The 25456-nt window shown below is 38.9% G+C and overlaps 1 protein-coding gene across 4 annotated transcripts in view; it reads right to left on the minus strand.

The window, feature by feature from the left end:
* The window catches only part of dhx9 (DEAH (Asp-Glu-Ala-His) box helicase 9), a 95037-nt gene that overhangs the window by 38841 nt on the left and 30740 nt on the right, over nt 1-25456 (minus strand). For 3 of the 4 annotated variants that reach the window (XM_072273980.1, XM_072273979.1, XM_072273981.1), the window contains exons 7-12: nt 13300-13346; nt 8868-9004; nt 5679-5768; nt 4868-5029; nt 3012-3089; nt 275-466 (exon numbers count right to left, since the gene is read on the minus strand). In XM_072273980.1, the coding sequence (XP_072130081.1) occupies nt 275-466; nt 3012-3089; nt 4868-5029; nt 5679-5768; nt 8868-9004; nt 13300-13346 (706 nt within the window). Of the gene's footprint in view, nt 1-274; nt 467-3011; nt 3090-4867; nt 5030-5678; nt 5769-8867; nt 9005-13299; nt 13347-14808; nt 14895-25456 lie in introns of those variants that run through there. The other variant, XM_072273982.1, reaches the window with a different exon arrangement.

The following is a 25456-nucleotide window of genomic DNA, read 5'->3' on the forward strand; positions in this document are numbered from 1 at the left end:
TAACAATCCAATTCAGCTTCAGACAAGTATCTGGGACATGGATGGTATCAGTAGCACACATTCAGAAATATCCTGATACCCATCACAGGCCATTTCAGCGTTTAATCAAGTACCCAACAAGATTCACCTGTCCATTGTAGGATTATCTGTAAACAACTGTACAAGTCCATTCTTCTGTAGCAAGAGTTGAATTACATTAAATGAACAAGCAGAAATTATCTTGTGCATTACAAGTAAACCGCTGGCTCATTTTCTGCAACTATTTCTCACGCACCTGTGTCACTACAATGTTGCACTCAGAACCTCTGCCTTTTTTGATGTAATCATCTAGAATGTATTGAGGAACTTGGGTAGTTTTACCACATCCAGTTTGACCTCGAATAATAATTACTGAATGGGAATTGATTGCTTCAAGAATTTGTTCTTCAAAATTTTTGACCGGCAGTTGGCTTCTTTCGCTGATTATCTGTGGCAAGATACAAAATCCTGTTGTCAATTCAAAAATAATTGCCCATTTGAAAAGACAAGTAACAAGTATATCTCTATTCCAAAGTTGCACTGTTAGAGAAAAAAAATGCCACCTTTGAAATATTAAAATACCCTAAAATATTTCATATTGAGTATATAATGAGATACAAAGATAGTGAAGTAACAGCTTAGTTAAATTGCTAAGTTTTAAAGAAATAATTTAGAAGGAGAAACAGGCAGAGTTTTAGTGCTGGTCCCAAGTACTCAAAAGCAAGATTGGTAATAATGGAGTGATTGAAGTCAGGATGCAAAAGATTGCAAATAGCAAATGCATGCTGGATTACAAATTTGCTGAAGTTGAGGGAGATAATGAAAGATGCATACCCAATGAGATTTGACGTTTAAAATTGAACTATTGTCCATCTACTCCTGTTTGCCTCAGAATCTTGTTCGCCTCTGTAAAATTACCACTAAATTCTCAAAGTTTTAACATCTATGAGTGCGTCTTATTCATCTCTTCTCACAGGACAACCTTTCCCCCCAGTTAAGTCACTTATATAACTTACGAACATCCGAGGGTCGCAGATTGATCACATTATTGTGGCAGCAAGTTAAAGACAATGTGCTAGCCTGAAAAAATGTCCATTAATTCATTTTCTTGATATTCTACTTCTTTAACCAAAATCTTATGTATGCCAATGCATTACCCATGACCCCACAGACACTTGTTTCAGGTGACAAACTTTTCAGTTATACCTTAGCATATCTGAATTTTTAAGATCTTATATAGTCTACACTATCTTGGGAATTTTGAAAAATTATCACTTATGAATCCACATCTCATAAAACTGTGGGACACGAATTCTGAAGTCCAAGGGATGTGTCAATTTTTCAATCTTCAACATCTCCAATACTCACTTGGTCTCTTTCAACGTTTGCTATATTATTAAGCACATCTAATTTCTTTTGATGCTTAGGCAAGCCTTTACTGCACATTTGTTCTACATCACAATTTAATTTTCCTTTGTGTTCAAGTAAACAAGCAAGAGGTCTGAAATCTTTTTCAAATTTGTTAATTTACGTAATTTATCTTCACATTCCAATTCATGGTTAATTACTGCCACCTTCCGATAAAACTGCCCCTCAACAGCAACCAACTTCAAAAAAATGGAAATCTATTCCACTGATATTCCTGCATCTTTGGACATAGCTTTCATCAGTCAGGGGCAAGAACTAATACCATGGTATGCAAATTTTATATCCTTATCTTATTCTGCAGGTTAATTTGGTGATCAAATTTCATTAAGTCTACAAACGTAGAAATGCTTACAGAGATCTTAAAACACTACCATGCATCATTTGCAAGTTACATTAAATTCAAGATTTTCAACCATTTAGAAAAACACTAAAATGAAGATTTAACTCCTAAAAAGAGGGAGGATGAATGAAGAATATGCTGGCAGAAGACATGGATGGATCTCTGTTTAATAACATCCACATACAGAATGTGGATGTTGTTGCTAAGGCAACCATTTACCCTGCATTTCTAAATGCCATAGGGAAAACAGTGGCATGCAATCTTCTTGAACTACCAGTGAATATACTCTCAGTATTGCTTTATAGAAAGCTCCAGGTTCAGACACAGTAACAATGAAAAAAATGGTAATGTATTTCCAACTCATAATGTTGAGATACTTGGTAATCTGCAGGCTGTGATGCTCCTATGTGCCTTTTGCCTTTGTCCTATACCACAAACCTTGTGTCTAAAGAAACGAACTTTGCAAACTAAATGGACTGAGAACAATTCAGTCTTAGAATGTGTTGCCCATGTCAATGCCAAGTAATCTATTTAGTTTAAGTTCATTTAACTTAGCAAGTTTGATTAAGTGACTGGTTTACAAAGATGGAAGGTTTCAAAATAAGTGTAGCATCTCTTAATAGAATTCAGCATGATTTTGCAACATTGATTGTACCCATCTATACACGAAACAGCTGAATTTATTTGCAGGGTAATTAATTAACAAACATTTCACCATCATAGGATTAACAATAGATTCCATTCTAGTTTAGAGCAAAAAAAATGATTTATATTGCCCCAATGTGGCCATTTACTGGATCAGGCAGCTCAAGATTTTGACAGTACAAAAAATGTATTTCTATGTATCCAAATAGAAACATGTGGGCATAATGTTCAAACGTACTGATAATGAAATTACGTAAATACATTTATAATCTGGAAACAGTATTAAGATTGAAGATAATCTGGTAACAGTAAGCAACAGATTTCATAAAATGATATTGACAGCACTTCTGACAATACTGCACTATTCCAGAATACTATATGGAAAAATATCAGCGCAAAACCAGGTACAAATATTCACAAAGGCTTGAGTTCAATCTCTGTATCAAATCTAAGAGTACTAAATTAATGCAATATATCAACATGCTACAAACGACAATACTTAAAACTACCAAATGATTCAGTAAGTGGTCAGTATTTAAAAATACAATTAAGGCAAGACATTTAATAAAAAGTTACATACTTTTTGCAGGTTGCTATCATTCTGCATCTGATACTGTAATCCATCCTTCAAATCCACACTGATTTGCTCTGGTGTTGCCTGTAAAAAAAAACCATTACACTGCAACATTTAGTTTACTAAATGACAAAAGAAATGTATATTCGAAAAGTGCCTTTTGTATTAATTTCTCACTCAGTCTTAAACGAAATCAATAAAAAAAAATAATATTGTTGAGTTAATTTTGTACTGTTGATTTTTTTACTTTCGTAGGCAGGTGATATCTTTGGCTTTAAAGCAATTTTGTTGAGTAGTTTCTTGTCAGATTTAACAGTTGAATGAAAGATAATTGTAACGTGTGGTGATCCAATAAGGTAAAATAAATTCAATGAAACAAGGATGACAAATACTTTTAAGGATGGCAAGAGTGACAATGTTGGCCATTTTCAGCTGTGGCTTTGATTGTTTTGCAGAACGGACCATGATATTCCTCACCATTTAAGGTAGTAACGTACATTATGACAATAATCTCAAATTTTCCAATATAAAGAATGTCCACCTACCATAAAAAAACACCTAATGAAATGCTGTACCTTAGAACCTACTCTCAAGCTTCATTCTGCACATTTAAAGTAACTAAATTAATATAATGAAGATTTTTTAAAGTATTTCTCGAGTACCCAGGGATTCACACTACACAAGGAATATCTTGCATCATGAGTAGCAGTTTTGATTGGAAAATCCAACTCACACATTGAAGTCAATGCATTCTTAATCAAAGCCAGAGGAACACCACAAATGAAGAGGAATATCTGAAGTGGAAAAATTTCCACGACTGCAGTTAGCTGTGACCTCCGTTGGGTCGCAGCTCAGACGTAGGTCATTTTTTCATTGTCTTTCAGATTTATATGGTAGTTTTGGGGACAGAGAGGAGTTTGGGGGCGGGGCAGGTTACTGTTTAGGAAAAAGGATGTAGGGGAAATTAAAGGTCAGGCAAGTCAGGCGGGAGTCGGTCTTCGCTTCACATTTGAAGGGCAGTAGCGTGGACGTGGGGCACCTGAGATAAGATGTCGGACGACCAAAAGTGGATGAAGGCCTCCCCTGCTCTATCAATGTAAGTGAGTTGTTGGCAGATTCCAGAGTCGGAGTTCCACGTTCTGATGAAACAAGTTCTGACAAAACCCCCTGCGCCCCCACCCCCACCCCCACCCTGGTTCACAAATCAGTGAGACCAGAGCTCGAGGCCCAGTGTTTGGATATCATCATCAGTGAGTCCGGAGTTTGAAGCCTAGCATGTCCTGGGATTGATGCTAAGGATCAAGGCCCGATAGTTAAATCAGAAGTAGAGGCCTACTGGACGGAGCTGAGTTTGAGGATCTCTGCGAGTCGGCTGGGGAAGTCAAAATCTGATGTCTGCAGGCCCAAGTCAGAGTCTGCTGGAGGACAAAGGCCAAACAGTGACAGCCTGTTCTGGGATTAAAGGACTGCGTACGTGCACGGGTGGGAGAGCAGAATGGGGATTGTTTTGCTGTTGTTTTGTTGCTTGTTGTGTGCTGTGTTGTTCTGCTGAGCACTGTGGACATATATTGGTACTAGAATATGGCAATGCTTGCAGACTGCACCCCCAGCATACCCTCAGATGTGTGATTGTTAACACACTGACGCATTTCACTGTATGGTTTGATATACGTGTAATAAATAAACTTAAATATTGAGTCCTTTAGAATGTGAAATAAATTATTACTTCTCACATACACAATCAATTTATCAAATATACACTTGCCAATTCATTATGGTTTTGTTTAAAAGCAAGAAACATTCTTTAATGGACATTTTCATTAGAAAATTACATATTTTTATAATTCATATGCTTCACTTACAAAAGCAAGTGGTCCTTCATCTATATTGCTGCTGGTCCAAGGGTTCCAGTTCACCTGGGGAGGTGACCATGGTACAACTCCTGCAAAGCTCTGTCGAATTGATGGCTCAAAATGGGCAAGCTTTCCAACTGTAAGTGAAACTGGACTAGTTGGGTCTTCGGGCTGTTAGATAAAAGAGTTGCAAATCAATAATGACAATTTGACTTTAAATGCACCAAGAAACAAATTTATTTTGAACTATGAAAAAGGATTGCTTTGGGAAAGATCATCCATGGGAAATAACCATCCAAGAAGGTAAGGGGTTGGAGTCATCAAATCTACATTGTCTCTTGATACAAGTAATGGCTCTAAATATGAATTATTTCAAAGATTTACTAACTATTGAAGAATTCCAAACACTTATTTGGTAGTGATAGAGAACATAAATATATTTCCGATTTTAGAATAATCAAGGAAGCAGGGATACAAGGTGGACAGTTCGTGCAGAATACAAATTAAAAGTTCTACAATTAATTCAGCCTAAAACAACAAGCAGTCTTTGAAGTACAAGTTCTGCTACAAGTAATGTTTACTTCTTCCCCTCTTTAATCTCTCACCAATGATCTGAATGACACTAGAAACACAGCAGCAAGTGTGAAAAAACAGTATGTTGCATCACAGCTTTCACCAGCATCAAAAAATGATAGCTCACATTGATACCATAATATAGAAAGCATTGATGTAATATTTTAATATTTTAATCTAACAAGTTAGATTCTGAAGATGAGTTTTTATTCAATGCGTCTATTAAATTTTAATTACATATACTTACTGGTGGGATCAGTTCCAATCCCAGGTCAGTGACAACAGACTCAAGCTGGCATTCCAGATCTCCTGCAATATTCACTTCGTATGGTTCCACCTAAAGTATAAACACTAACTTAAAAATGTGTTCACCTATCAAATGCAAAACAACCACAACTTGAAACAAAAGAAAAATTACATTCTGGAGTGTCACAGAGTTATACAGCAGGGTAACAGAGACTTTAGCCAACTTGTCCATACCGGCCACAATAGCTACCTAACCTAGTCCCAAGGGCCTGTGTTTGCCCACATCTGTCTTAACTTTTTTCTTCCATGTATTTGCTCAAATATTTTTTCAGCATTGTAATTGTGTCTGTCTCCGTACCACCACCTGAATGAAAAGATGCCTCTTGGGTCCTGCTTAAATCTTCTTCCTCTTACTTAACTCTTGGTTCACTAGTTTTAAACTCCCCTTCCCTGGGAAATAGGCTGACCACCCACCCTATCCATGCCACCCATCACACACAAAATGCTGGAGGAACTCAGCAGGCCAGGCAGCATCTATGGGAAAAAAAATACAGTCGCCGTTTCAGGCCAAGACCCTTCAGCAGGACTGGCCAAAAGATCCTGCTGAAGGGTCTCAGACCAAAATGTCAACAGTAATTTTTTCTATAGATGCTGTCTGGCCTGCTGTGTTCCTCCAGCATTTTTGTGCATTGCCTGGATTTCCAGCATCTGCAGATTCTCTCTTGACTATGCCCCTCATGATATTCTGTACCTTTCCAAGGTTACCCCTCAGCTTTCTATACTCCAGAGAGAGAAAAAGAGTCCCAGCATATGCAGTCTCTCCTTACAACTTAAGCCCACTAGTCCAGGGAACATCCTTGTGAACATTTTCTCCATCCTATCCAGCTTAATAATATCCTTCCTCTAGGTGAGTGACTAGAACTGCGCACAATACTCTTAAGCTAGGTGTCACCAATGACGTAGTGGTTTCCCAATTCCTGTACTCAGTGATGAATGTAAAAATGCGAAGTGCTTTCTCTCTTTTTTTCCCACCACACTGTTTACCCATGCAACTGCTTTTAGGAAACTATGTTCCCGTACTCCAAGCAACAAACAAGATACTGAGGAACTCAACATGTCAGGAAGCTTCTGTAGAGGAAAATACAGTCAATATTTTGGATTGAGGCCCTTCATGTGGAGTTTCTCTCCATAGATGCCATCTAACCTCATCCAGCACATCGTTCGTTGCTTCAGATTCAAGAGTTTGCAATCTCCATGTCTCCATTTTGTTACCTTTACCCAGAGTTCTCTCCATTCTACAACACTCTCCAGAGACCTAATATTTACTGTGCACATATTCTTTTAGTTTAACTTGCCAAAATGCAACACCTTGCACATGTCCAAATTAAATTCCACCTGCCATGCCTTGGCGCATTTCCCCAGTTCACCTAGGTCCAGCTGGCAATCTTGGATAACCTTCTTCATTGTGCACTACACCATCAACTGTTGGGAGTCATCTGCAAACTTGCTAACCATGTTAATAAATACAAGATAATCTGCAGATGCTGGAGAGCCAAAGCAACACACACAAGATGCTGGAGGAACTAAGCATCTACGGAAAAGAGTAAAAGGTCGACACAGTCAACATTTCCAAAAGCCCATAAGACATAGGAGTAGATGTAGTCCCTTTGGCCGATCGAGTCTGCTCTACAATTTAATCATGGCTGATCCTTTTTTCCCTCCTCAGCCCCACTCTCTGCCCTTCTCCCCATGACCTTTAATGGCATTTCGGGCCAAGACCCTTCTTCAGGACAGTATTAACAACCATATTAACAACATTGTTAACCAAATTGTTAATATAAATAACAAACAGTGAACCTAGCACCAACCCCTGTGGCACACCACTAGTCACAGGTGTCCAATCAGAATAACAGCACAACTGTCACTTTGTGTTTCCTTCCACTAAGCCAAATTTTTATCTGAATTGACTAGCTAATCAGCATCCAATGGGATATTCCAGACTAGCCTACCAAGCAGACCTTGTCAACGGCCTTGCAAAATAACATCCACGTAGACAACATCAACTGTCCTGCCCTCTTGAATTTTCTTTGTTACCCTTTCAAAAAATTCTATCAAAAACAGTATCACACAAAACTATTCTTTCAGTAGTTTTCTGATATGCAATTTGCAGGAACTTAAAAGTTTTACAGTCCAAATAATCCTGGGTGTGCATTAGGACATTACAAACTTGATTTCAGATGGATTTTGAAACACAACAATTAGAGAACTACAAGGATTAGAATATCTGCAGACAAACACATTATTTCAAACTATCAGATCTGGGACAAAAGTAGGAAATGCTGGAAATAAACTAGTAAAACAGTAATTGTGCAAGAAGCAATTAACATTTTGGTTCCAGAATCACGTGCTAATCTTGATGCAAAATCCCCTCTAAGTGGTTTTCCTTCCAGATGTTGCCTAATGTTTAAATGTTTCTAGCATTTTCTGTTTTTGGATCTGATTTTGAGCATTATGGTTTTTTATCATTTTCTTTTACTGGAACTTTTCATTGCTCATATTCCTCAGCAAGGGTAAATGAAGTGTTGTACTTAGTGCAAAAAGCACTGAATTGCACAACTACTTCCACGTATGTTCTTGAAGCCAAGACAATACCGTTCATTTTCCCAATCACATCAGTGCTCTCATTAAGTGACAAACTGTTAAATGGCATAATGTTCCAAGTGTTGAGCATCTTCCAAAATCTGGTCCTTATAGCATTCTTCATGTGTGAATTCAGATGCCTTCCCTTTTCCTATTCTCATTCAAAATTCACATTTACATAAGCAAATGAATAATGATCAAGAACAGAAATATTAATTTCATTCCTTCGCTGGGAGCAATCGAAGCACAGTTGTAGTGCCTCTCTGACTGAAAATCTAACACAGCTGAGTCCAAGAAATCTGGGATGTAATTTCCTTGATCTGCTCAAATGAATATTGTAGGTGAAGAAGGAAATATTTACAAGGGTTAAATATTGTAATTATTATATTTATGGTTACATTACAGGATAATCTACAAAGCATCTAACTATTCAGCATAGAAGGAAAATTTGATGAACAAATATCTAATCCTTTTTGTAAATTGCTGCATTTTTCCCAAATAGCAATATTCATAAGTAATCTTACTCTATGCAAGTCATCAAGTTACTTACTTTTTCTGTCTCTTTCTTTTTTGTATGTCCAGTGAAAGCTTCAAACACTCCTAGATGGTAAAGCTGTCGGACCAATGACAGTGCACACGATTGTGCAGCCAGTTTCTTGTTTGAACCATGTTCACGGGCTGTGATTTCTAAAGGAAGGGAATGATACATTTACAAGTTCAGCATGCATTGTTTATTTTTAATTATTCAGATTTCTCAATCTAAGTGATTAAGAATCATGTCAGACTACAATACCTGATATCTCATCACCCACTGAGTTACTTGGTACGTAATTTTCTGACTCCAGGTATATTTGAATACACAACTTCAAAAACACATTTTAGAATGTGGTGGTGACAAGCAGGAAGAGTTAATTTAAAAAAAAATTCATTTACAGGAACGTGGGTGTCACCAGCTAAGCCAGCATTTATTGTCCATCCCTAGTTACCCTTGAGAAGGTGGTGATGAGCTGCCTTCTGAGATGTAGGTACACCCACAGTGCTGCTAGGGAGGGAATTCCATGATTTTGACCCAGCTGGAACTGTAACTTAATTTTCAACCATCATGTTATCATTATTAGTGGACAGGAGGGTGGCTAATGTTATTCCTTTGCTTAAGAAGAGCAACTGGTATAGACCAGTAGGTCTAAGATCTGTGGTAGGTAATTATGAGAGGATTTTGACTGATAAGATATGCACACATTTAGAAACACACCTCAACAATTTAAGCAACTTTTTTTTAAAAAGAAGTAACCAAGGTGGTCAATAGGGGCAAAGCGTTAAACTTCAGTAAAGCTCTTGGTAAGGTTCCACATGGTAGACTGCTGTGGAGAATTAGACCAAATGGATCCATGCAGAGCTAGCTAACTAGATACACAATTGGCTTGATGAAGCAGGGGATGATGGCGGAAATTTTTTTTGAATTGGAAGCACATGATTAGTGCTGTTCCATCTAGATCAGTGCTGAGCCCATTGCTATTTGTCATCTACATCAAGATTTGGATGAGAATGTACAAGACACACAAATCTGCAGATGATACTAAATTAAGTGGTGGTGTAGACAATGAAGATTGTTAACAAGATCAACCGAGCAATCTTGGTAAGCTGGGCAAGCTAGACGAGGAATGGCAAATGGAGTTTAATTGTGTTAAGTGTGAGGTGTTGGGAAGAAAAATGAGGTTAGGAGCTTTAAGGCCCTGTGGAGCGATCCAGGAATACAAATACATGGTTCCCTGACAGTGGTGTCACAGGTAGGTGAATGTCTTTGGCATGTGGTACTTCATGTGTCCAAGGACAATGACCTCTTCTTCAGTCACCTCCGTCTATGAGCCTACTTCTTTAGCAAGGACTCCCCACCCAACACCAATGCCACCTTCTCCCATTTTCAACCCTCTTCCTCTTCTTAACTATCCTATTCTGGTCTTCTGCCCACTCTGGATATTTTCATCTCTAACTGCTGACAAGACATCAACCGTTCTGACTTCAACACTCCTCTCTTATATTTGAACCTTCAAAATGCACTACTCTCCACTCTCTCTCCACCAATCACGAGCTCACCATCAAACCTGTAGACAAGTGGAGTCTGACAGACTGGCAGACTGACCTCTATCTTGCTTAGACCAGGCAGCATCTCCCAGGCAACTTCCTTTATACTCCCATTGAAAAAGATCCCACTCAGGAATATCAGGCCATTGTCTCCTGCACCATCACCAACCTCAATGACTCTGGAGATCTCCCATCCATTGCCACCAACCTCATAGTTCCCTTATACTACACTACCCGTTTCTACTTCCTACCCAAGATCCACAAACTTGACTGCCTGGGCAGGCCCATTATTTCTGACTGCTCCTGCCCCACTGAACACTTGTGCATACACCTTGACTGCTTTTTGTCCCCCTTGGTTCAGTCCCTTTCCACCTATATAAATGACACTTCATATGTTCTCAAACTCTTCATTCATTTTTAAGTCCCCTGCCCTGATCGCCTCAATTTCATTATGGATGTCCGGTCCCTATACACTTCTATCCCCCATTTTCTGCACTTCTTTCTATACAGCAGACCTAACCAGTTTCCGTCTAGCACTTCCCTCCTACATCTGGCAGAATCGATCCTCACCCTCAACAATTTCTTTCAGCAGCTCCTCCCACTTCCTCCAAAGGTATACTCACATGGGCCTGAGCAATGTCTAATTTTTTGCTGGTTACGTGGAAGAAGTAATTTCTCCCCCCTCCTCTTCTCTCATTTCCCATTCTGGCTCTCCTCATATCCCTTCCCTTCTCCTCACCTGCTTCCCTCTGGTGCCTCTGCTCCTTCCCCTTCTCCCATGGTCCACTGTCCTCTCCTATCAAATTCCTTCTTCTTCAGCCTATCCAACTGTTCCACCACTTCAACCTGTTCCACCTATCACCTCCCCTTCTCACCTACCTAACTGGCCCCACATCTGGTTTCACCTGTCCTTACCTTCTTGTACCCCTCCCCTTCCCCCACCTTATTCTGGCTTCTTTCCCCTTCCTTTCCAGTCCTGATGAAGGGTCTCAGCCCAAAATGTCAACTGTTTATTCTTGGATTCTTTATCCATGGATGCTGCCTGACTTGCTGACTTCCTCCAGCATTTTCTTTTTGTTGCTCTGGTTTTCCAGCATTTGCAGAACCTCATGTGTTTATGATTGAGTATAGAAGTTGGGATGTTACACTGCAATAGTACAAGATGTTGTTGGGGTGGCAACTGTTATATCATTGCGAGTTTTGACCACCCTGCGAAAGAAAAGATGCCATTAAGCTGGAAAGAATGCAGAGTAGATATTTGAGGATGTTGTTGGGAGAGTTGAGAGAGGTTAGAATTTCACTTACTGAAGTGTAGGGTAATGAAGCACAGTCTTAGAGGTGCATAAAATCATGAGGGGGTCAGATAAGGTGATGTCAATCTTTTTCCCAGGGTTTAGGGCCTTGCTTAGATGAGGAGTTTGGTTGGCATGGACTAGTTGAGCTGAAGGTCCTGTTTTTGTATTGTATGATTCTAAGACTATACAAAAAAAATTACATTCTTTTAAAAATATATAGCAGCTGTCTTACTAAATGTTGAATGTTAAACATATAATAATGTACTAGTTAACCCTACAGTGTGTTTTACCTGCATTGGCTTACAGCAGCTTGCTTTATAAAATCAGTCATATGGACATTTTGTGGTTATCATTAGATTATTGGAAGTGATTGACAAGGATGCAATATAATTAGTAAGTTGGCGCTCTAAATAAGACTGACCAGTAAATGGAAACTTGACGTTCTTTGTAATCTTATGCATCTAGTAGGAGTAGAACAGAGTATTGAAAAAAGTGTAAAGAAAAAGCACACGTTTCTTATTTTGCAATTCTCCAATGCCAAATAAATACTGACATGAATTTGTCCAGACCAAAATTCAAAGACACTTCAGGAAACCAATCCTGAATTGGATGACGGCCAGAACTCAGAAGATTTTGTTCCTGGATCAGAATGTTTCCAATTACTTGGGTTATCACATGGTTTCCTGTTTCATTTGCTAGTGCCTCATGCCACTGTGGAACAGACACGCACTCACATTTATGATAAACCCCTATCAAAATTCCACCTTAAAACAAAAACCACTAAGATAAATTATGGATCGACAGTATAAAACCTCCCTCCAACAATATTCTCATCTTCAAGTTACTGGTGCTTAGAAAAACATTTTCTCAACAGAGTATACATGTGTATTCCTTCCTAAATTTCAGACCTCAGGCTTACTCCTAACGTTATGCTAATCATCTGCATTTTATTCTGTCGGGCAGTTTCCAATTCTAAATTTATTAAAGAAAAGTTGCAATTAAATACTTCAGCACTTAAACAGCAAAAGAATAAGACAACAAGAACTCATAGTTATATACTAATGTTTATCAACTTTTGCAAAATATCTTTATTGCGAATTGGTAATCATCTCAAAATGTTTTTTTTTAACTTCTTTTAGCGCAACACTATTACAGCTTGGGGAACCTGAGTTTAGAGTTGAATCCTAACGTCATCTGTGAGGAGTGTGTAAGTCCTCCCTGTAGATACGTCTTTAGACTGTGGGAGGAATTTCTCTGGGTGCTCCAGTTTCCTCCCACAGTCTAAAGATGTACCGCTTCGTAGGTTAAATAGTCACTAAGTTGTCCCATGATTAGGCTAGAGTTAAATCGGGATTTGTTGGGAGGCACAGCTCAAAAGGCCGCAAGGGTTTATTCCGCACCGCATTTCATCTTCATTGAAATTAAAACTTCTAAATTGCCTTGTGGCAATATTCTCCCAGTTTCATTCTCAACATGCTTCATTTGTTAATACAGAAGCTCAAGTCCTTTTGGAACATTTATACAGCAGATCATCCCTTATTTTAATAGTTCCATGCAAACTTTAGCATCAAAAGCTGTTCACATCTACATGTAAGTGCTACTTACTTCTTCCCAGCTGTCTCACGTGAATAGTCATCTCTGCAATAAAACTCCTGCAATGACATGCACAACATCAAATTAACTCCATCGTTTTAGCATTTACACATTATTGGCATTACCAAAATGTGCATTATTTTGTGGATTTTTTTTTTACAAGACATTTTGATTAAGGGGAATAGATCTGAATATCTTTAAATTAATGATTTAATGAAGGAGACGTAGAAGGTTCTTGCTGAACTTCTCATTTCAGAGAAGGACATGGTCTCAAATTTTTAAGGGAGGTTTAACACATCCAAAGTATTCTATCTTTTAGTAAACCAGACCAAATCCAAAACAAGCAAAACCAATTTCAATGAAGTAGAAGAAATATTCAGAATAGTGCACAATAGATGGCACTATTGACACAAAAGGTATTTAAAGATGAAATGTTTAAGCTCATAACTGCCCTCAAGGTGACTTTCTAATTTGAAATATGGAATTAGGAAGAAAATCCAGGGATAAACCAGTTATAAACACTAAGGGGATAGCTGTGTGTAACATTAACAGAAACTTCAGCACATAGCTACTATTCAATGTAAAATTATTGAATAGCATAAAAGAAATTTGATCCACAAATAAAAACAAAAATCAGTTTTGAACTTGAATCAAATACATTATTAACTGCATTTTGAAATACATTTTAAATGTCCAATGCACAGTCTGGTGCTGTTGTACATTACGGTGAAATACAGCAGTTTCTATAATGCTGATATTTGTCTCTTGTAAAATAAAAGCAGCTGCTTTCATTTGGGTGAAGAAGTGTTTAATAGACTCTGTAAGCTTTTGAGAATCCATGTTTTCTTTAAGCTGGATAACTGATGTAGTGAATAAACGAAAACTAACCGAAAACACAGAGTTTCATAGGTTTTTGAAGAACTATGTACTCTTACTACTGGTGCTCAAAACTTTGCAGGCATAATAATTTGGAAACAAATTGTCCATTAACCCACATAATTAATTAATAAAGACTTAAATTATAAATACAAGCTTTAAAACATGCAGATAAAAAATAAAATTATGATAAACAAATAAAGAAATTAGGTTGCATAAAGAATTTCTTAATTAAGTTGCTACAACCCATCACTTAACAAAATGTCAGTGGGACAAATATTAGAAAAACACATTCATCATTTAATATGAAATAAAAGGTCTTGTAACATTGGCGATTTTCTAAGTGATTAATTTCTTCAATTACACATTAGCATTCAATTGGAAAACTGTTGTGCTGGAACTAGTTTCCTTTCCAGAAAATCTCATCTAAGAATTAAAGATGGTATTCTCTTAGTATTCAAATGCTCCATACTTTATACATATGCACTGACAGACAAATTTTGGTCATGCAGCTCAGAATACAGCAAATTGTGTGCCCAAAGAATTAATTTTCAGTTTATTGCTCTGTTCAGGAATCTAGTTCTTGGTATACACAGTTTTCATTGATATGTAACATGCATTTTTTTTTAAATCTGTCCAACTCACTTCTGATCCTATATTTGGTCAACTGAGATCAAGCACTGCAACTTCACGATTCAGAGGAGCCTGTTTATAGGCCCAATATCGACCATTCTTGGATGCCAGTATGTTTCTCTGCCAAGCTCAAAATAAAGATCCAATCTCCATCAGCCCTAGGTCCCCCAGAATACCTACAGGAAAAGTGACACCAGAAATCAATAGCTGTGTATGATTGCTTCAACCATCATTCCTACAATGGAAGGATACCATGTGACAGCTTAGTGCAGCCTAAGCAACGTCACATGTTTGCAAAAGAGATTTCTGGTGTCACCACACTCCCATGAGAAACTAAATAAAGGAGCGACAGGTTTGTCACTTAAATCCAGAAAATTTATATCAACATACCTGCCACATAATAAACTGTAATTTAATAAGTCAGTAAATACTGCACCTTATTAAAGCATATCTCTGAAACTTTACCCCAATAGGCTTTTACAATTAATTTATAATGATTTTAAGTTAGCAAATATTGGAAATACTCAGCAGATCAGGAAGCATCTGTGGAAAGAGAGATAATTAACTTTTCAGATCAATGACCATCTATCAGAACTGGAAAAGTTAGAACGCAAACACAAGGAAATCTGCAGATGCTGGAATTTCAAGCAACACACATAGAAATTGCTGGTGAATGCAGCAGGCCAGGCAGCATCTCTAGGAAGAGGTACAGTCGACGTCTCTGGCCAAGACCCTTCGTCAGGACTAACTGAAAGAGGAGCTAGTAAGAGATTTGAAAGTGGGAGGGGGAGATCCAAAATGATAGGAGAAGACAGGAGGGGGAGGGATGGAGCCAAGAGCTGGACAGTGGACTGGCAAAAGGGATATGAGAGGATCATGGGACAGGAGGCCTATGAAGAAAGAAAAGGGGGGGGGGGAGCCCAGAGGATGGGCAAGGGGTATAGTGAGAAGGACAGAGGGAGAAAAAGGATAGAGAGAAAAAGATTGTGTGTATATAAATAAATAACGGATGGGGTACGAGGGGGAGGTGGGGCATTAGAAGAAGTTTGAGAAGTCAATGTTCATGCCATCAGGTTGGAGGCTATCAAGACGGAATATAAGGTGTTGCTCCTCCAACCATACCCCTTGCCCATCCTCTGGGCTCCCCCCATCCCCCCTCTTTCTCCCTAGGCCTCCTGTCCCACGATCCTCTCATATCCCTTTTGCCAATCAACTGTCCAGCTCTTGGCTCCATCCCTCCCCCTCCTGTCTTCTCCTATTATTTCGGATCTCCCCCTCCCCCTCCCCCTCCCGCTTTCAAATCTCTTACTAGCTCCTCTTTCAGTTGGTCCTGACGAAAGGTCTCGGCCTGAAACGTCGACTGTACCTCTTTCTAGAGATGCTGCCTGGCCTGCTGCGTTCACCAGCAACTTTTATGTGTGTTGCTGGAAAAGTTAGAAATTCGTTTAAAGATGCAGATGTGGTGAAGAAGAATAGGGATGAGATAAGGAAAGAAAAGATTGGCTGGGTGACAAGAGATTAAATAATGATTAGGGATGAAAGAGAAAAATAAAGGGGTCATAAATGGTCTATCAAAATAATTTGATATTACTAAAGGAAAATACAATGAATAGAACACAGAATAGTGCAACCCAATGTCTGTGCTGACCATGAAGGTCAATTAGTACAGACCACAAAGCTGAATTATACTAATCTTACCTGTCTGCATATGATCCATACCCTCTATTCCCTGCATGTTCAAATACCTTCTAAAGAACCTCTTAAATGTTACTATTATATCTACAGTGGTGCCAGAAAGTTCGTGAACCCTTCAGAATTTTCTCTCTTTCTGCATAAATATGACCTAAAATATCATCAGATCTTCACGCAAGTCCTAAAAACAGATAAGAGAACCCAGTTAGGCAAAAAGCACAAAAAACCATTATACTTGTTCATTTACTTTTTGAGAAAAATGATCCAATTTACATGTATTTGTTGGAAAAATTGCATGAACCTCTAGGATTATCAGCTCATTTAAAGGGGAAATTAGAGTCGAGTATGTCAATCAATGGGATGACAATCAGGTTTGAGTGTGGGAAACCCTGCCCTATTTAAAGAACATAAACCTGGGTCTTCACTATCAAAGTATGATCTTCACCACACAGGTTTTTGGAAGTTTGTCATGCCTAGACCAAAAGGGATTTCCGAGGACCTCAGAAAAAAAACTGTTGATGCTCAGCGGGCTGGAAAAGGACACAAAACCATTTCTAAAGGTTTGGGATCCACCAATCCACAGTCAGGCGGATGGCGTACAAATAGAGGAAATTCAACACCATTTTTACTCTCCCCAGAAGTGGTCGACCTACAAAAATCACTCCAAGAGTAAGGCGTATAATATTCTAGGACGTCACAAAGAAACCCAGGGTAACATCTAAGGAGCTACAAGCCTCTCTCGCATTGGCTAATGTCAGTGTTCATGAGTCTACCAGAAGGCAAACACTGAACAAATGGTGTGCATAGCAGGATTGCAGAGAGAAAGCCACTACTCTCCCAAGAACATTACTATCCATCTAAGACCACGTGGATAAGCCAGAAAGCTACTGGAAGAACATTCTGTGGACAGTGAACCCAAAATAGAATTTTTTGGCTTAAATGAGAAGCATTATGTTTGGCAAAAAGCAAACAATGCATTCCAGCATAAGAATCTCACCCCATTTGTGAAACATGGTGGTGGGTAGTACCAAGGTTTGAGCCTGCTTTGCTGCCTTGGGACCAGGATGGTTTGCTATCATTGATGGAATTATAAATTCTGACTTGTATCAGCAAATTATATAGGAAAGTGTCAGGGTATCCGTCCGTGAACTGAACCTCAAGAGAAAGTGGGCCATGCAGCAAGACAACAACCCCAAAAAATGGTTAAAGTAGAAGAAATTTCATGTTTTGGAATGGCCGAGTGAATGTCCTGATCTTAATCCTATAGAAATGTTGTGGAAGGACCTGAAGCAAGCAGTTCATGCAAGGAAGCCCACAAACATCCCAGAGTTGAAGCAGTTTTGCAAGCAGGACTAATCAAGTTACCTGAAATGTTTGGTTAAAATTATTGCTGTACAAGGGAGTCATAGCAGTTACTGAAAGCATAGGTTCACATACTTCTTCAAACAAATACATGTAATATCGCATAATTTTTCTCAATAAATAAATGAAGAAGTATTTTTTTTAGTTATTTGTTCAATTGGTTATTCTTTATCTAGTTTTAGGACAAGTGAAGATCTGATCACATTTTAGATCTTATTTATGCAGAAAAAGAAAATTCTAAAGTGTTCAAACTTTCAAGCACCACTGTACTTCCACCATTCACCCACAACACCACGTCCCCAGAAACCTACAGTCTCTGTGTAAAGAAAATTGTCTCGCACACCTCCTGTCACTCCTTTACCTAATTTCCTCCTCTCATGTTAAAACCATGCTCTCTGATCTTTGACATTCCACATGGAAAAAATAAAATCCTCATTTTCCGAAGTTCCAAACATTCTGAGTTTGTCCAGCTTCGCCTTATACTAATACACTCTTATCCTGGCAATATCTTGGTGAACCACTACTGCACCCCCTCCAAAGCCTCCACAAATTTCCTGTAATATAATAACAAGAATGCATACAACACTAACTAAATTTTTATAAAGCTGTGACACTACTTTTATATTCAATCCCCCAATTTATGAAGGCAAGTAAGCCGTACGTCATTTTCACCACTCCACTTGCGTTGCAAGTTTCAGGCAGATATAGATTTGAATTCCAAGATTGCTCTGTACATCAATGCTCCTAAGGGCAGTGTAATTTCATGTACTTCCCCTTACATTTGACCTTGAAAAGTACAACACTTCACACTTCTCTTGATTAAACTCCATCTGCCACTTCCCTGTTCACATCAACTAATCTACAGTTACTGTACCTTTGAAAACCTCCACCATCCATAACTCCACCAATTTTTGTGATGTCCGCAAACCTACTAATCACCCCAATCACTAGTTTATATTTCACTTCATTTAGAAGTACGGCAGGGGTGGGGGCAGGGAGTGAGTGTGTGTGTGTGTGTGTGTGTGTGTGTGTGTGCGTGTGTGTGTGTGTGTGTCTGTCTGTGTATACACACAATGAACCCATGCACACGACCTCTATTTTACCTTTATTCTGCTTTCTTATTACAGTGTATTTAACTATAATTTAATTTTTTTATATTGTATTCCAATGTACTGCTGCCACAAATCAACATATTTCATATTAAATCTGATTCTATGTGCATTACACAAAACATTCATTAAGTCAAACACGAACCCACTTCTACATCTCCTTTCCAGTACACGGATAGTTGCATCAAACTGAACAACGAATCAAATTTGTTGCTAATTTCCCTTCTTTGCTCACCTTCACATATTCTTCCATTTCTTTGTTTCTTTGACTTACCACTATTGTCCAGTAAGTTTTCAGATTCAATGATGAATTCAACAATTTTAGATAATAAGCATTTCTATTTTATATTTCTAGCATGCTGTTTTTCTCTGGCAATTTCAGGTGATACTGGTTTTCTAAATGCACTTCCTCAGTTAACTTTGTTTCTTTACTTGTCCCATTACTACCCTCTTCATTCACTTATAAATTATTTCTTCCATTTCTCTTGAGGTTTGTTGCTTTACCTACTTCCCCAGTGTCTTAAAACTTCATTAAGTCTAACTTTTCAGCATTCAGCTTGAAGGTCATCAATCTGACATGAAGTATTTCCAGTATTTTTTCATTTTCGTTTCATGTCTCTTGCATCAATAATATTTTGCCCTTACTTGTTCTCAGAACATTTTGTACTTTCTATGCCACCAAAGAACAAATTTTGTAACCTTCTGAGAGGAGAAGCAGAAATACTAACCATTGTAACTTCTAAAAAAATAAAAATTAGAGGATCATATTTGTCAGCAGACTCCTGCTGTTTGGCTCAGGAAAGTCATAATATTACAACCCGCCCCCCCGTCCCCAGGGATGTCACCTGGATGCAATGCAACAGTAAAGTAAGGTTCGCTGATTACTCTCCCCAATTTGCAGATGTTCACTGCAATATACAACTTTTCTTAGCATTCATAGGGGTACCTGGCACTTACCCCCTAGAAAGCTGTATACAACAAGGCAGGCTGGCTGAGAAACATACTGGTATCATAACCATGACAAGCAAACAGAAATTTTCACAGGTAAGACATTACATTATTTTTCATTAAAAAATAATTTAAAAACTTTATACTGGCTTTTACATATCAGTATGAAATATATTATCTTGTTTTGCTCCTCTGGAATAGAATTTAGGAGAAACATACTATGACAAATCTTTCTGAGTTTAATTGTCAGTACATTTAATCCTCTGTTTTCATACTGACGTACTCAAAATCTAGTAAAAAGGCAATTTCCATTAATGGGTTGAAGGCATTGCTGACAAGGCCAGCATCTATTAACCATCCTTTACTGCCTTGCAGGAGAAGATTAGTCATCTTCTTAAACTGCCACAACCTTTCTGGTGAAAGTAATAAGAGTAGATCAGTATTTGTATACAGAGAAAAACAGGTGATATTTCAGCTCACAGATTCTTCAATCAGAACTCTGACCTGAAGTGTTACTCTTTGCTGTCTCCAATATTGATTGAAAATAGCATTTTCTACTTAAATTTCAGACTTCCAGTATTTTCTGTTTTTTATTTCAAATTTCTAAGCGTTCTGATTTTCTAAATATTCTTCGATAGAGCATTCCAGTATTTAAGTCAGGACTTTGTGTGACTAAGAGAGAGTTACCTATGTGAGTCAACAAACAACCCACAAGCTCCTGCCTCTGACCTGCAGGCATGCTTGAGACAGCTGAATGTCAACAGTAGCTCTTCAACCCAAGTATCAAATTTAGGTGAAAATGATAAATACCGTAACATAAATAACAAAAATCCATTATAGAATAGTTCCTTAAGATTACAAATCGATTCAACAAAACCAATGTGACAAACTATATTCTCTATTCTACGTTCATTTAGCATTATAAACTTCACGTTATATTAACCTTCCACATACAATAGTTTAATGATATTTAGTGAGGTGCCAGTACCAGTAGATTTGCCACAACCAACCTCAAAAGCTTATTATTTTTTCTGGCCCCTCAAGCTGCCATTTTCTTTGGCATTCCTCTTGATGATCATTACATAGCATTGTGTGGCACGATAGTAAGTCAAACAGTCAGAGAATTCTCAAGTCTTTTTTGCACTTAATATACGTTATTACTGTGGCACTACAACTGTCTAGAAGCTTATTTACACATCTACCCATCATTGCTGAGGTACAGTTGAAATCAATTTGGCAAAATACAGAAATATTTAGTTTGCCCTTTAGTAACTAACCTATAGTTACAACTAAATAATTCTGCAAGAAACAAATCCAACTTGGACAGCTACACAACCAAGTGCCAGTTGACAATTAAGAAATACAAGAAATTCGTGCAATCTAATGAAATATATTTCCGTAATATCATTAACAGTTCACCTGAACTCCTTTACATAAAAATAATTTAAAAGTGGTATCACTTTTATTATAACAAGAACAATCTGTTTTACTTTGGGAATATTAAATTCCAGGGTTTTAAATGCAAAATGAAGCAAACTTGAGGCATTAAGTATGAGTTGGCAATGGTAGACTAGGAAACTAAATTATAAGATATAGCAGTAAGTGATCAATTAGTAAGTCCCTCCATAATTCCCTTGTCCATTTGTCCCTCCTCACTAATCTCCCTCCTGGCGCATGTCCCTGCAACAGACAGTCATGCTACACCTGCCCATTCACCTCCTCCCTTACCTCCATTCAGGGCCCCAAATAGTACTTCCAAGTGAGGCAACATTTCACCTGCAAATCTGTTGGGGACCACTATTGTATCTGACACTCGGATGCGGCCTCCTCTATAATGGTGAAACCTGATAATAAATTGGGGGTCTGCTCAGTCAAGCACCTCCATTTCATTGTCAAAAGTGGAATTTCCTATTCCCATTCTTGTTTTAACAAGTTAGTCTACAGCCTCCACTTTTCCCACAATGAGGCCACTCTCAGGGTAGAGGAGCAATACCTCATATTCCATCTAGACAGCCTCCAACATGATGGCATGAACATTAATTTCCCCTTCCAATATTTTTTTTTCCCTTCCCCCTTATTCTATTCCCCACTCTGGCAACTTAGGTCTTCTCCTCACCTGTCTATAACCTCCCCTCCTCCTTCCCTTTCTCCCATAGTCCACTCAGATTCCTTCTTCTTCAACCCTTTAACTTTCCCACCCACGGGGCTTCACCTGTCATCTTCCTGCTAGTCACCCTTCCCCTCCCCCCTTTGTATTTTGGCAACTTCCCCCTTCCTTTCCAAACCTGAAGAAAGGTTTCTGCCTGAAACATCAACTTGTTTCTTCATTTCCATAGATGCTGCCTGACCTGCTGAATTCCTCAAACATTCTGTATGTGTTGTAAAGGAAAGCAGACTTTTACAGACTGAGATACAAGAAATTATACTTGGGGAAAACAGAAGGAAATTACTCAAACATTTAGCAACTGACTTTATGGAATAAAGCACTGTCTCAAGATGACGCTGTAAGTGGCGGCACTTTGCATGCAGCTCCAATAGGAATCATCACCATGGATACTTCAGTAAGCAACATAGTTTTAAGTCATTTTTGAAAACCTATTGATCCTCAAATTTGATGGACCCCAGACAGCAGACTCAGATCGCGAGTGCCATTCTCCTTTACGAAAACCGAAGCAGAGAAGGCACATTGGGCTACAGGTACAATTGAAACGCAGAGGCCTTAAGACTCCCACTCACGACTATACATTCTCTATAAAACTGAAGACCTCGGAGCAAGATTGCAGTACAAGAGGGACATTGAGGACCTCAGCCTTAATAATAGACTTCAACACTTTCACAACCACCAAGGTTAGGCTAACTGGCCTATTATTTCCTTTCTTTTGCCCTTCTCCTTTCTCAAAGAGTAGTGACATTTGCAATCTTCCAGTCCTCTGGGTCCATGCCAGAATCAAGTCATTCTTGAAAGATCATGACCAATGCATCCGTTATCTCTGCAGCAACTCTCTCAGGACTTTGGGATGTAGTCCATCTGGTCCAGGTGACTTTCGTGTTTGCCTGGAACTCCTGCTTCCTGACACTTACAAGCCTTTGCATCTGTCTCCCACAATGAAGACAGATGCAAAGTACCCATTATTTTCATAAGCCATTTCTTTGTCCCCTATTACTACCTCACCAGCATCATTTTCCAGTGGTCCAATATGAACTTTCACCTCCCTTTTACTCTTTATATAACTGAAAAATCTCTTGGTATCCTGTTTTATATTATTGGCTAGTTTGCCTTTACATTTCATCTTTTCCTTTCTTATAGCTTTCTTAGTTGCCTTTTGTTGGATTTTAAAAGCTTCCTAACCATCCAACTTCCCACTCTTGCTACCTTACATGCCTGGCCTTGGCTTTTATTCCTTAGCTTCTCTTGTCAGCCACGGTTGCCTATCTCTGCCACTGAGAACCACACCTTCTGTGGGACATATCTATCTTGCACCTTGTGAACTGTTACCAGAAATTTCAGCAACCTCTGCTCTGTCGTCATCCCCACCAGAATCTTCCTCCAATCCACCTGTGTAAGCTCCTCTCATGCCTCTGTAATTCCCTTTATTCCACTGCGATACAGATGCACGCGACTTATGTGGCATTCAAGACTGGTGATCCAGAACTGTGCAAGAAGTCCAGGTCCAACCTAGAGAGGGTTATTTTAAGAGCGAAAAAACAATTCTGAGATGGAATCAGATGCACATCAGCACTAGCAGAATTTGTAGACCATTACTTCCTACAAGGAAAAACCAAACAAGCATGAATTGCTGTTATTCTTCACCCCCAGATGAGCTCAACCCCTTTTATGCACACTTTGAAAGAGATAATAAAACCACACATGTGAATCCCTGCATCATCTGGTGACCCTGTCATCTTTGTCTCAGAGGCAGACATCAGAACATCTTTCATGAAGGTAAATCCTCACAGGGCATCAGGTCCTGATAATGCACCTGAAAGAGCACTGTAAACCTGTACCTACCAACCGGGAGGAGTGTTCAAAGATAACTTCAATCTCTCACTGCTGCAGTCAGAGGCTCTCGCCTCCTTCAAAACAGTGACAATCATACCAGGGCCCAAGAAGAGCAAGATGAGCTGCCTCAGTAACTATTGCCCAGTTGCACTCACACCTATTGTGTTGAAGTATTTTCAGAGGCTGGTCATGGCGAGAATCAACTTGCCACAAATACGTCTACAGCGGACGCAATCACACTGGCTCTTCATTCAGCCTTGACCACATGCAATACCTACATCAGGCTGCTGTTTATTGAGTACAGCTCAGTGTTTAACACAATCATACCCTCAGTACTAATCAACAAGCTCCAAAACCTGGGCCTCTGTACCTCCCTCTGTAACTGGATCCTTGACTTCCTCATCGAGAGACCAGTTAGTGCAGATGGGAAATAACATCTCTTTGCTGACAATCAACACCAGCGCACCTCCAAGATGTCTGCTTAGCCCACTGCTCTACTCTATTTACACCCATGACTGTGTGGCTAGACACAGCTCAAGCGCCAGCTATAAATTTGTTGATGACACAACCGTTGCTGGCAGAATTTCAGATGGTGATGAGAGGGCATATAGGAGTGAAATAAAGCAGCTGGTTGAGTGGTGTCACAACAACCTTGCTCTCAACATCAGTACGACCAAGGAATTGATTGTAGACTTCAGGAAGGAGAGGTTCAGGGAACACACATCAGTTTTCATTGAGGATACAGCAATGGTACAGGTGAGCAGTTTTAGGTTCCTGGGTGTCAACATCTCTGAAGAGCTATCCTGGGCCCAACATATTGATGCAATTACCAAGAAGGCATGACAGTAGCTATGTTTTATTAGGAGTTTGAGGAGACTTGGTATGTCAGCAAAGATTATCACAATTATCTATACATGTACTGTGCAGAGCATTCTAACTAGTTGCATCACCACCTAGTATGCAGGGGCAACTGCAAAGGATCGGAAAAAGATGCAGCAAATTGCAAACTCAGCCAGCTCCAATATGGGCACTAGCCTCCCCAGCATTGAGGACATCTTCAAATCATCACAAATGCAGCAGGACATGCCCTCTTCTCATTGGTACACCAAGGAAGTAGTTTAGGAGCCTGAAGACACATAGTCAAATGTTTTAGAACAGCTTCCTCCCCACCATCAGATTTCTCAATGGACAATGAACCCACGTACACTACCTCATTTTCATCTTTTTGCTCTCTTCTTGCACCATTTACTTTTTAAATATTATGTATTACTATGTCCTGCTACCGCAAAGCAATATGCTTCATAACATATCACTAATACTAAACCTGATTCTTATGGAAAATCTTCTTTAAAACTGCAAGTCAAGATGAATGAGTAGCTGAAAAACTAAGATTAGTTAATGGAAAGTATCAGAAAGGTGGCCTCAGAGTAACACAAAGCTCTTGAAGAATGTAACATGTTTGATGCAGAGATGTTCCCAATGGCTAGTAATGTCAAGAAGCACAGAAGAGTCTCAAAGTATGGTCTTGATCATTAAGGACTAGGATGAG

This window comes from Mobula birostris, chromosome 12 (genome assembly GCF_030028105.1).
Source record: "Mobula birostris isolate sMobBir1 chromosome 12, sMobBir1.hap1, whole genome shotgun sequence".
NCBI classification, from domain to species: domain Eukaryota; kingdom Metazoa; phylum Chordata; class Chondrichthyes; order Myliobatiformes; family Myliobatidae; genus Mobula; species Mobula birostris.